The 13,714-nt window shown below is 40.6% G+C and overlaps 1 protein-coding gene across 2 annotated transcripts; it reads right to left on the bottom strand.

Annotated features, from left to right (window-relative positions):
- Window positions 1-237: 237 nt before the first annotated feature.
- Window positions 238-12,500, bottom strand: reep2 (receptor accessory protein 2). Of its 2 annotated transcripts, none has more exons than XM_031319495.2 (8): window positions 12,226-12,498; window positions 9,556-9,628; window positions 7,519-7,595; window positions 7,086-7,206; window positions 6,861-6,974; window positions 6,354-6,534; window positions 3,768-3,949; window positions 238-2,706 (listed from the first exon to the last, which is right to left on the bottom strand). In XM_031319495.2, the coding sequence occupies exons 1-8, from the start codon at window positions 12,255-12,257 to the stop codon at window positions 2,635-2,637; spliced, it is 852 nt and encodes a 283-aa protein (XP_031175355.1). In that variant the 5' UTR covers window positions 12,258-12,498; the 3' UTR covers window positions 238-2,634. The 2 variants fall into 2 exon arrangements, with proteins under 2 accessions (XP_031175355.1, XP_035863689.1); XM_036007796.1 differs by lacking the exon at window positions 238-2,706 and adding an exon at window positions 3,253-3,468 and having other exon boundaries at window positions 12,226-12,500.
- Window positions 12,501-13,714: the final 1,214 nt, after the last annotated feature.

Here is a 13,714-nt window from a genome sequence, read left to right as displayed (position 1 = left end):
TCGACATACTATTCTATGACTTTTTTTTCGACACACTACACCATGACTTTAAGGATTTTTTTGACATGCTATACTATGACTTTTGACATACTCAGCTATGATTTTACACTAGAATATTACTTTTTGTATATACTACATCGTGACATTTTGTCTGACATATACACAAAAAAAAAAAAACACACACAATGTTCCTCCTTCCTACAAAAGGATTTGATTCAACTGTAAAAAAGGCAGAAACACTAATAAACACTTTATTGGTAGTTTTATTACTGATATATGACCTTTTTAGATACTACTGTCCCAGTACACACATTGTAACGCTTTTTGACATGGAGCTTTCAGAATTGGCACAAACAAATGAAAATCCCTGTACACAATATGGATTTTAACGAACAATAAATATAGAAAAATGGCATAAACACAAGAATAGCAGGGTTGTAAAAGACAAAATTTCTCTATTATGTGCTGTCTTCTTAAATTTAAAGACAGAAAAGTCTATTTTCAACTTTTGGCCCTAATATATTTTTTCACCAGTCTGAGTAGAGTACACAGCAGGATGTGAATGTACAAACAACAAATATACTCAGTCAGAAGATTCCTTACTTTGTGATAAAGTTAAAATGAACGACTAAGGACAGAAAAAAAAAGTTAAAGTCTGTAAAATACAAAAATCACTTCTAACACTAGAATTCCACACTGGTGGAGTCTGAGCTTCTTCCAGTTTCAGAACATAGAGGATTTGTCAGAACTAAGAATTTAAAAAAGCACACAAATGAGTAAAAATGTCAATGGATTCAAGCCCACAGAATGTATAAGGCAAGCAAGCTCATACTGTATTTACAGTCAAGGTTACTATTTACATTCTGTTTAAATATTATTTAATAACTCGGCCAACAGTTGAGGTGGGGTTTGTCTCCACCTACTGGTTCAAAATAGTGTCACACTGCAGACAACAGTAATGAGGGTTGATGTAGTCTCATGCTTTTAAATCTCTCATTAGAGCACTAGGAAGAAACCACGCCCAATGCAGTGGCTGGCAACCAGACGAGCCCATCCCAGAACAAAAGTCCAATGTGTTTAGAAACACCCGGAGTCTGGACTGACACTTCCTCCACATCTAGAACAACATCACGGGATTGAGAAAATACTTCCTCACAGTCTCCTGATGTTGGTTTAATTTTGTTCCATATTGCTATGCTTTATCCTGGCTTCTGAGATAAACATTACAAAAAGGCAGAGTGTCACCACACAGCTGGGTAAAAGGAGTGAGAAAGTGCAGAGCTACTCCATGACTTTCAAATGTTAAACACAAACAATATACAGACCTCACTACTGTGGTGAAAGCAGATATGTTGCCTCACAAAACACCAGAAACTCTTTAATGACTACTGTATTTATGTTTTGTGGAGCTGCAGCATTACCTTAAGAGGCCTGGCTTTGCACAACTGATCATACCTATTACTAATATCATATGACCAAAAGAAGTGGATAAAACAGAAGGGTAATAAATAGGAGAGTGAAGTCTTAGTAAAGGATAACTCAGCCAACACTAAGCAAACCACTCCATCACCAGTACTGTACATGACGTGAAAGTCACATTAAAAGCCGTGAGGAAGTAAGTTGCTGAAAGTGAGACCTGAACTTAGCAGAGCCAGACTCACTATACAGACCTAATGAGGAGAAGCTAAACTTTTCCACAAGCTGTGAGGCCTAAGATGCAGTCAAAGAGGTTCAAACTAAGGTAAAATAGAGAACCAAAACCGGTTTGATGACAGGTCATCCTGTAAAACTAGACAGTTGCGTGAGCTAGGGCATAGTGGTGGTATTAAGAGCTGAGCTGTAGTCAAAAGTGGGAATTATTAGGTCTGAAACAGTAATATGGTCTACAACTATCAACCAATGCTTTAAAGTTAATTTGAACTACCTTCTTATTCCTCAGTAAAAAGAAAAAAACCTCAGGCACAATAAACTTAAAGCCAACTGTGGCTCTCTGGATTTCTACCATTGGGGTAAGGTCCAGATGAGGACCCAGAATTGTAGCCTGTACACACAGAGAGGGTGTGATTTTTACTTTCAATTGGAACCATGCAGGAGTAGTTCAGAGGACACATAAGGGATCCTTATCTAGAGAACTAGGAGTGAAGAATGTGATATTTTACCGGCGATACTTTAACCAAAAACAGCCTCCATTGAGAATGTCACAATGGCGGCAACAGGACGTGAATGAAGGGACTGGTGAAACTGCAACATAGCCAGGTTACGTTCTCACCTACAATAGGGACCTATATGTCTAGGGGTTAAAGGAAAAAGGAGCATTTATGGATGTATCACTGACCATTGTCAGACAAAAAATAACCCATATGTTAAATCTGTGATTAGCTCACAGTAAGTAAAGAGTGAGGCAAAATATGCAACAACTCAGTCTGTGTAAAAGAACTGTTCCCTACCTAAGGGTGCCCACATACTGCTAAAAACCAAAACCTACACTTTTCTCTAAAAACCAGCAGGAGTGACACAATTTCAGTGCTTAATATACACAGTGTATGTGTGTTTGTGTGGAGACTAAACAGAGGACGAAGGGCACGCAGGCTGTGGGTCGAGAGAGTATAGGCAGGTGGATGTGGACAGCAGGCCTCATGGTGGCGTCTCTGCATTGTTAGTCGTGGCCTTTTTCTTGGTCGGCTTCTTCACCGTCTTGGTTTGAGTCTTGCAGAGAGAGGAGAGTGACAGGAGTAATTAACACAATTGATTAAACAACAGAAGGAGAAAGAGTGATGCTACAGTTTGTATTCTAGTAGTGTAATGATGTACTAAAAGTGCTGCAGTGTTTCTATTGGCTGACCGAGCAAATCCGCTCGGTCAAAGTTGAACTCAGACATGCATGATAAGGAATTTAGTTCCTCAAGTTTTATAAATTATCATTTGTCTATTTTCTATGTACATAGTGTTCGGAGCTGTGATACTGAGATGCAGTTAGGGGGGCCCTGTTATTAGGTTTGTTTCCTAATGACCGGCATGTTCCTGGGGTCATTTGTCATTAAAAATGATTGTATGTACTGTACTGTACTGTACTGTATGTCAATTGCATGGAGAAGCACAAGCTTTTCATTGGTTATTGAGCATGGTAATTCTGCCCAATGGTAAAATACAGTATTGCAAAGAAATCTTTTCATAGGTTTAGAAGAAAGATTAATTTGGCTGTTTTCCATTAAGCATGGGCTTCTTTGTTCTGTGACAAGTATATAATCACTATGTTCGTGTTCTGTGAGAGTTCTGGGGAAAAACTGATCCAGTGAGACTTGTTACTTTTTCCTCTGTAACTTCCCTGTGATTAATTACATAAAACATATGCAATATATCACCTTAACCATCTGTGTTTCTCTGCGTTTTGTGTTGATTATTGAGTTCTAAAGTGCATCTCTGGAGAGGTCAGAAAGTCTCCACAACATGCAAATTCGTCCGAGCCAGCTAGAGATCATCTAGCCTGGTTGACACCAGACCCTTCTCAGTTGTAACGGAGAGTTACAGACTTAACTTATAGAGTTACTTGCAGAGCAAATCTCAAATTTGCCGGAAGTTCGACAGGGTTTACCCAGGCTAGAGATCACCGAGACAGTAAGAAAGTAAAGTTTATTTCTAGAGCACATTTTAAACACAGCTTAATCTGACCAACGTGCTATACAAAAAAACATAAAAAGTAGAACGAGAACACAAAGAAAAGACAATTTGTAGGGCAATTTGTGTGCGTGTGTGTTTATTGGCCCTACCTCTGTCTTAGCAGCAGCAGCAGCAGCAGCAGCAGGTTTCTTGGTTGCCTTGACGCTGGTAGTGCGTTTGGGGGCTTTGTCTCCTACATCTTCATCAGAGTGTTCAGTCCTTGTGTCTGATTGGTCAGAGCTGTGTTGGGATGATGTGTCGTCAGCAAGGGACATGGCCGCTAGAGAGCGGGCTGCAGGATTGGACAAAAATTGGGAATCACTCAATAAGAGAGTAGCTCTACTCAGACTAAAAGCAGGTTAAAAAATAATCCCCACATGATTCACCAGACAGCTGAGAGACCAGAGAGACTGAATCAATAGGGGCCAAATTACCTCAGGGTTAGGGTTACTCAGCAGTATTATTAGCCAGTCAGACATATGCATTTCATTCCCTTAGAACCAGAAGGATTTCATTATATTAACATTAAAATGCTAAATTTACAAGACTAAAGCAACTGTTGTTGTTTTGTTGTGTTTATTTGCAGACCTGTACAACACTGCAGTCACAGCCTCTCACAGCACCAAGTGGCCACATTTCAAAATACAGTTATTGTTTCCACCAGTTTTAAAGTTGGATGTTGGAGATATAATAAAAAGGTCACACTAGACAGGAAACTCTTCTGCCAAAACACCATTAGTATCAGGATAAAGAAACGCTGGGTTAATACAAATTCAGACAGGGTCATCAGCGTTGCATCCATTTCAGTGCACTCACATCGATGCTACATGAGCAGCACAGAGCGCTTTGGTCACCGCCTGCTGCTGTAAACACTCTGGACCCCAAAGGGACTCTGGGGCTGCAGCATGTAGAAAAAACAAAACAATAACATCTCCTTTGACTGGGATTAGAATTTCCTAAACTATAACCACGGACAGCAGTGGTTCCAAAACTGGTTGTGTTGCCATGTGTTGCAAGATTAATCTCAGGGGTCATGAGATGTTTAAAGGGTTGTTCTTGTAAAATACTGACAGTTTTTTTCCTTAAGGCATAAAAATAATTAAACAATCAGACAAGGGCAAATCATTCCTAGGTTAACAGATTCTGAATCAGAGCTCAATAGCGAGGCACAACTAGACATTGCTGCGTTTTAGAGGACACAAGTCAAAAAGATGTGGAACAACTGGTTTACAGTATGAACTGAAACATTTGATTAGTAAAGCAAGGTTGTGACTTCTCGCAGCGCTAGTTTTTTTATGAGTGGGTCCTCTTTTTGTTCATCTCATGCACGTGCATGAGGACACGGATGACGAGAAACAATAGTTTCACAGTATTCCACTGATCTACAGTACATGTGGTGGTAATGTGCCAAGAAATTTAACAATGCACAGAAACAAAGAAGAAAAAGATGACTTCTAGGTTTTGTGTTTTGGTGAGCAGCACTCTAAATGTGTCGTTTCACCTTCAAGAGTAGTGTACGTAGTTGTTTTTTTGACTGCTTGCTTGTCCTATCCAAAATCCAAAGATATTCAGTTTACATTATAAAGCAGTACAAATCCATAAATCCTAACATTTGAGAAGCTGAAAACAACAAAATTCTATGAGTTTAACAATTAACTGTCAAAATTGTTGGTGATTAATTTTCAGTCAGTCAATCAACAGATTGATTAAATAACTACTTGTTTAAGCACTAGTGCAGTCTGAAAGAGAAGGGCAAGAAAATGCCCATCCCTGTGTGCCCTCTGACACTACATCATCTGATTTAAGAGAGTTTTCAAGGAAGACAGAAATAAATGAGGAAAATAAATTTTGTTCAGGTCTATGTCCATTATTTTGTTGTTAAGTATTAAAATGCAAATTTAGACAGTGAATGAAATGAAGTGATTGAAAGCTCGGAATCATTTGTAAGAGGATCTTTGAGCTTGGATTCTCTTCACTATACTGTATTGTTCATAAAGGTTATCAAAAATTAACACACATGCACAAATCACCCTAAAGTTTTTATTTTCAACTTCAGCTGTTTGATTCTTTCACTTCAGTGTGTTGCTTCCATCCTTCTCTCAGACTGGGTTTCTTTGTAAGTATAAAATAAAATAGGCCACCTCGCCCTGTTCGTTCATTGTTTCTCTGCCTCTGTATTCAGTTCACAGCTCGTCAGGCCCACATAGCCAGCCAGCCGGCAGTGTAGTAAGACACAAAGAGTGCTCCTTCCAAGCGTCTCCTCCCACTGGAAGGACACACACACACACACACACACACACACACACACACACACACACACACACACACACACACACACACACACACACACACACACACACACACACACACACACACACACACACACACACACACACACACACACACACACACACACACACACACACACACACACACACACACACACACACACACACACACACACACACACACACACACACACACACACACACCTTTCCTGCCATCCTGCAGTGCTTTAAATCACATGACTCCACTTGGCCCAACTAGCCTCAGTCCTGCTCTGATAACAGTTAAACAAACAAAGTATTTTGAGTGACACTCCAGCCCAAACAATCAGCAAACTGGACACACAGGGTGTATGTATTTATACAGATGTGTATGAAGCAGTGCGAGTTGTGCGTGTGGTGTGGCCTTACTCTGCCGTGCAGCGGTGCTCTTGGCCCGGGGCAGCGTGCTGGACCCTGAGCTCAAATCGTCCTTGGGCTCCCGTCTCATGCGGGCGTCTGAGGTGTGCAGATCCAGCTCATCCTCAGCATTGATGAGAGTCAGGTCCTGCATGCTGAAACTCCGCAGCTTGTCCGACAGCACGCCCTGCCCCTGGGCATCACAGCAAAACCAAACAGACACGTCAGATATGGGACAGCATGAGAACATATATCCCCAACCTATGCATCATCTCACGTCTTGGAGGAATTGGTCATTCAAAAATAAAAAATATTTGGTGAAAACCGACTGATTGTTGATCTACATAAGGCTGATAAAATAGGACAGAAAGAATTGTATGACAATTATATTGGGCAGCCAGGGTTCTGAATATAAATGGCTTATTTATGTCCTGTAAAAACAACTTGATGTTACTGGTCATTTAAGCTTTTCCACCACTTGAATGGACATGAAACGTTTCATTAAATCATGGAGCTCACCTTGGCGGCTGCGGTGACAGCAGCATTAGCAGCCAGGTTGAGACCCCTCTTTCCAAACTTCATCATGGTCTCATAACTCCTGTCTTTGGCCTGCGCAATGTACTCATCTATCTCCTATAGCACACAACGACGAAGTAAGCAATCGGTACAAAGAGGAAAAAGAAAAATGTGGACAGTTTGTATTTGTGGGATGAACTTAAAGATTTAAAAAGGTCATGTTCCTACCTTCTCTTTGTTGGACAGCGTTGGGTGGACAAACTTGCGGTAGAGGACACTGGAGCCCTTGGTGTACGGGGACAGGAGCCAGATCACAAAGGCAATCTTCAGCTCAAAGTAAAATGGAAACCTAGGTAATGAAACAGGGTTATCAACAGAGAGGAAAATAAAACAAAAAAGCTTGTAGACAAAGGAGATATAAAGAGAAAGACATAATAATAAGAGAAGGTAAGACGCTGAGCTCCTTTACAAAGATAGTTGCGAGTTGCATTTTTTAAAAGTGAAAACAACATACTTTAATAAGAGTCATTGTACTAAAAATATCCTAAACACTTAGCACTAGATAAAAACATGAATGTGCCTATTGATATTATATAAGCCATTTATTAATTACAAGGTAGTTGGACACGAGGGTTGCGATCATGAGCAGCTCCTGACTCACCATGATAGGAGCAGGTCTGTGGCTGTCTCTGCTGTAGAGAACAACGCAAACACTATCCAGTACATCATCCACTTCACCTGGAGGGACACACACACACACACACACACACACACACACACACACACACACACACACACACACACACACACACACACACACACACACACACACACACACACACACACACACACACACACACACACACACACGTTAAACGGACATGCCGATGCAGAAATGCAACATATGTTTCAGTCTTGTCAGATCACATCAGTATGCATGGTCATGTCCTGGAGACAAAAGGAAAATGTAGGCCATCGTTTCAACTAAAAGAAATGCTATAAACTAGGCACTTAGGAGGCAAACTCGCTTAGGAAACAATACCAAACCAAATAGATTTAGTGGAAATACATTCTCAATAATCAAACATATTGGTATGTCTAATGTTACAAAATCAGAGAAAAGAACTGCATGGTAACGGTACGTTAAAAGGCATTAACAGGCCACAGGCATGCAGCCGTATAAACACACATAAGGGTGAATGATTTGACTCATTAGAAAACAAGCTAAACAAGAGGAAAAGGGAATGAAAACATCAGTTCTAAAAATGGCGTCCTCCACTCTCTCTCTCACCCCCTTGTCCTCTTCCTCATTCTGTGGCTATCTGCTTTTGTAGTGCGTGTGTGTGTGTGTGTGTGTGTGTGTGTGTGTGTGTGTGTGTGTTGCCATAGTAACCTGCCAGGAGGAGACTGTTCTCCAGTGCAAATCTAGGCAGAGGGCCAGGATGCTGCTATCTCCTCCTCCTCCTGGACCCCTTCTCTCATCCCTTGCAGTGATGAGGTAAGCAGTGAGGACCCCGTTTATATAAATCAAATAAATAAATAAATAAATGGCAGGATAGGAATCAACTGCTCTTATTCCTGGTTTCCACAGGTAACACTGGCTATTATCTATCTGATCATCATTACCACTTTGTTCGTTGGGTTACTTAAAGATATCCTCTCAGTTTTATAATGCTGCTAAATCCCAAACCTTTCTACCAGCTCTGTGTTGAGTTTTAAAATATCAACGGTGAACTGAGAGGAACCTTGCAGGCGCTATTGGATGCCATGACAAAATAAGGGAGTGTACATTTGAATTATGAATCATTTTGGTATCAAGGGATTGGGTAGTTCATGCACTTTAACAGGATATGGGTCTCAGGCAAAACGCCTACCAGGTCAGTGATTCCCAACCTTATTGGCTTGTTTCCTCTTAAAAGTTAATTTTTTTTCTGATTGAGAAAAGTCTGTATTTTAGAAAACATGTTTTATCCTTTACTATCCGTTTAATCTTCTTGTGACCCATCACATTTATTTTGTGACCCCTAGTTTGGGAACAACTGCATTAAATGATGCAGATGGGTATTCACAATCTGCAGTGTGCCAGGCTGTCATGTAATCATTAGGAGGTGCATGCATATTCATATATTCTTTGCAAGTGTTGGATAAAAATGATCTGCTCAAACAGGATGAAAGAACACCCACAACTATCTTGTTTCCAATTTGTCTTTTATTCTAGACGTGACATGTAAACCTATGTATAAGATGATTTAGGAGAGCGTTATGGAGGTATTACTTTGTCTTTAGAGTCATTATGGTGCCTCACGGACCCATTTTCATGAAGGTTGGTGTGCCCCAGTTAGCTGCCATGCTCGTCTGTGAGACTCTGCTCATTATCAAACATGCTTGATATTTTGGCAATCAATCAGTCTTTTAGTGATAGCGCTCAAAGAGACAGAATAGTCAGTGTGGCCAACATCAGAACAGAGATTACTCTAGGTGATTAACATGTGTCCTCCTATTAAACTATGTCATGTATGTGCCTGACCTAAATTCTATCTGTGGGCTTTGTATTACATCCCTTCTCACAATATGCATTTAAAAACTTAAAACATTAGTGTAAAAACAGCAAACAGCAGCCCGGGGCAAAGTACCCCAAAAGTCAAACAGGGGTCAAAAACGGTTTTCTGTGATTTAGTAACCAAAAGGTGATACTTACATATTCCTTAACGTTCTTCGTTTTAACAGCCTTGTATGACGAGTATGCTGGGTAGAGCGTCCCAAAGGCAAGGCTGCAAAAAGCAGAGGAGCAGAGAAACGCAGGTCAGAGAAGGGGGATTCAGCTTGAGAACATGGCCTCTGGGTATTGACTCTGACACCTAACAAATGTGTACCAGCAAGCAGGGTAGCCATGTTTGCTCTGTGCTTATGTAAACACATGTAGCTTTCTGTATAATTGGGCTACTTCCTCAAAGTCTCTCAGATGGTTTGGATCTGAATGAACAGCAGAGAGTTGATGGGTAGTGGCTTGCCAACACTGGTCCGATTATCGGTACAAAAAAATATAAATGGATCATGGAGTCAGGAAGACTGCAGTGAGACAAAATGGAAAAAAAAACAAGTGTGCCAGGGGTGGGTCACCATGTGTTGGTCCACGTGCAGACTGGGACACTGTGCACAAAGAGCTGTGTTTTTGATGTGCATTTGGTCGCGTCCTGTGGCACTGTGGTGATTTGTGCTGATGTGACAGGATGCTAAATGCTGAGTGAGGGGATAGCAGGGAGAATAGAGTTCAGAAAGTCACTAGTTTGTCTGTATGCTTACAGTGTAAACCTCTGATGGTGACACTTATAATACTTTATCTAAACTAAGGATTGAATGTTTTTCACACAGTCTCCTTATGAGGCTTGTGCTCCCAGCTGTATATCTACTGTTTTTCTCAGCATGTAAGTAGGTCCTCTGTCCCAGTATGTGTCTGAGCTGCTCAGTCATGTGTACGGTGCCTCTCAGCTTTGTACAGTAAGCTGAGGCAACTCGTAGCAGATCTCTAGGCCAGTAGACTCCCTCAGCAGACGCCCTGTGCCTTTCTGTGTCCCCGTCTCAAGTTCACTTCAGAGTTTGAGGCAATCCAGTCCTCTTAATGAGTTTCCAAGATTAGAGCTATTGAGCAGAACGTGATTTACGCTGCTTATTAACCTGTTTTCTGGTTAGAGCAAATCATTTTTCTGTACAAAAACCAGCACTGTCCGATTACCCTTTCAAAAAAAACAAAGAGGCAGCTGCATGTTTAAAACAGAGAATAAAAACGGCAAATGATTTATCTTGTGTTAAATGTGCAGCAGCCATTATGATGCATATCCAGTCACACTGTTTGTCTCACATCGACACATGACTACCTGAGGTGCAATGAAGTGGAAGAGCCAGCTGGAAGTCACTAAAAGTAACGGTTTGCCAATGTTATCCTCCTACTTATGTAATCCAGGCAAATAGACTAGGCTATTTATAGCAATGGTACACCGATAACATGTCTACACCTGGGCCTTTTAAAGACACCATCATAGTTTACAGGGGATTACGCTATCAAACTTAAAACTGATATTTCAAAGATTTTCATTTAATAAAAATAAACGTTGGTTAAGTCACTATCTATCGCAGGAGGTAACACAATGGTGATTGAGCCTTTGGCACATTTTGAGTATTACCAACTGGGCGTTTAGCGTGAAAAAAATGCTGTGTTACAGTTTTTCTCTATTGTATACACAAAAAAAAAAAAATGGAACTATCCACACAAATCTGAAGACTTGAAGCTCATGTATTCAACAAGACTCCAGACCACAGAAATTGAATGAGATTTATTAAATTTCTATGCTCCAAACTGCAAAACTCTCAGCACAATTCTATTGTTTTCACTGAACTAGAAATTCTATATCAGCCGGGATTGATTGCCACTTTAAGTAAAGCCTGGTTAAATCCACAAGAAATCGACAGCATCATTGACAAAGTATGTACATCCAGTGGTCAGACGACACAATATCCTGATTAAAAACTCAGTCACTTCATACAAGACGACACTAATGCAGCATTGTAAAAATGTCTGCATAAGCGGCCAGGATGATGGCAGCTGCTGGCTTTAGTTGAGTCATCCCCAATCTCGGAATGTAGGGTGTACAGTACAGGTGAAAATCCAGGCCTGAACTGCTGATATTGCTTCACTGATCATTTGTAAAGTCACTCCAACACGTTGTAATATTGAAAATAAAACACATTTTTCTGGCCAGTTCCTGAACATAGGTCTGATCAAGGATGGATGGATAGACCCACATCTATGACTGGGCTGAGCCTTGCCATTACATTTTACTAACTCATGTTACCATATGGTGCTGAAATGCTCAGTCTACAGACGAACAATACTCAGGCTGTGATGTTTTAAAAAGCTTTGGCAGGCAGTCTGTTTACTTGTCTGCATCGACGCTGGCATATTAAGCAGGTTTCACTTGAATAATGTGGCCAGCTAAAAGCCCCTTTCCCTGCCAACACATTATCTGTCAGGTAGTTATTGGCTAGCCAGCATACGTTAGCTACCAGCGGCTAGCAAGCGCTGGATGCAGATTGCACTGCATCATTGTAACGTAAGAAACACACTACACACAGCAACGGTTGCAACGGTTAGTATAGACAACCGTTTAGCTCGGTGTCTAGCTAGCTAGCTAATTAACAGATTACCTACATTGTTTTCTACATTACAGCAATGTAACTTTAAAAGGACATATATGGATGCTAGCTAGTTGGCGCGGCGCAGCTTTCAGCATCAGACAGCTGATGAATGGAGGAGCCGCTGATCTGGCTAACGTTGAAACACAACAACAGTTGCAGCCCAGCCCATACTCACACGACTATCCTCGAAATCATCCAGGATACCATCTTTTTGGAGCGCCGGCCGTGAGCCTTCACCGCTTCTAGAGAAATCTAGTCAGTTAGCTAGCGGGCTGGGTGCCCCCCATTCCCCTCTAGGACGCGGTGTGATGCGATGTGAACCGGGAGGCTGGCCGGTGCTGCCTGTCCGCTCTGCTGTGCTGTTAGGTGGGCTCGCAGCAACTGAGGATGTGCTTCTGCAGTTTCTGGCTCCAAGCTGCTCTGCTCTCTACCACTGCTGGAAAGACTGGCTCTTAAAGGGCCAGGGCCGCGCTTAAAAAAATGTGTCATTCTAAGTAAAAATTAATTAATAAATAAATAAAGATACCTGCACTACTAACAGTGACAAACATGATCTAATGAGCTCAATTAATTGGTGACAGATGCCTACGTCACAACAGAGGAGTTTTATTAGAAACATGACAGTGCCTATTATTAAAAGAAAGGATCATAGTTGTAAAGTGACCCTGTTTGTAATATAACATACTAGGTAATCTTTAGGCATCCTTCTCCTTGGTTAAGTACAGTACTCTCAAGCTTCCCTGCCCCATTTCTGTGATCTACTTACTAATTTAGACATGAGCAGTAAAAGCTGGGCCACACATGACATATACGAGGGCGTGAGCATCAGTGAAACACAATCTATAGCGTGTGGTGTTAACAAAGGTGTAACAAGAAGATAGATACAACTAATGGGAAGCAATATACTACTTAGTTGGCCTTATTAAGCTAATTAGAGTGGAAAATAAGACTCAGCACTGAAAAATTGAGAATGAAAGCATCTTTGTCAGAATTTAAATTTGGCTCTAAGAAATAGCAACATTTTAATACTTCCACTTTTTAGGATATAAACACACTAACCATATTCAACATCACACAGGACCTTAAATTGAGATAAGACAGACATTCATTCTAGATCTAGTAGCCTACTGAAACAATTAATTAATAAACCAAACAGAACATTGCCAACAATTTTAACTGAGTGGTTGTTTGTCATACATCAGGAAATAATTCCAAATGTTTGCTCTCAGATGTTAGCTGCTGTTCTGTTTTATTATTATAGTAAACTGATCATCTATTTTTTTTGATTTGATCAAAAAGATTAATTGATAATGAAAATAATTGTTAGATGCAGCTCTGATTCAGATGTTTTATAGACACTAGCGGTGGGAATCACCAGAAGCCCCACGATACAATATTATTGCGATTTTCAACATATTGCGATATATTGCAATTTAGCTTTTTTCCAACTTCAAATTATGTCTCAAAAACTTTAACGTCTGTTTTATCTAAAAAGATAAATTTCTCCTGCTGACCACCAGAAACAAAACTTCAACTGCACCAGCTGGTGGACTGGAAAGGCAGTTCAGTTTCTTCTTTCTAGGACCAAAAAGTTTAATTGTCATGTGCAATTTATATAATAAAAGATCAATACTTGGCGTCCATGTATCGATACAGTATTGCCA

This window comes from Sander lucioperca, chromosome 1 (assembly GCF_008315115.2).
Source record: "Sander lucioperca isolate FBNREF2018 chromosome 1, SLUC_FBN_1.2, whole genome shotgun sequence".
In the NCBI taxonomy this organism is placed as follows: Eukaryota; Metazoa; Chordata; class Actinopteri; order Perciformes; family Percidae; genus Sander; species Sander lucioperca.
This window is presented reverse-complemented; position numbering and strand designations above follow the sequence as displayed.

Coding starts and splice junctions, on each gene's coding strand:
- reep2 (XM_031319495.2), bottom strand. CDS start 12,257: ATGGTATCCTGGATGATTTCGAGGATAGTCGT. Junction 9,629..12,225: donor ATGATTTCGAGGATAGTCGT/GTGAGTATGGGC, acceptor TGCTTTTTGCAG/CCTTGCCTTTGGGACGCTCT. Junction 6,535..6,860: donor CTGTCACCGCAGCCGCCAAG/GTGAGCTCCATG, acceptor TGTGATGCCCAG/GGGCAGGGCGTGCTGTCGGA.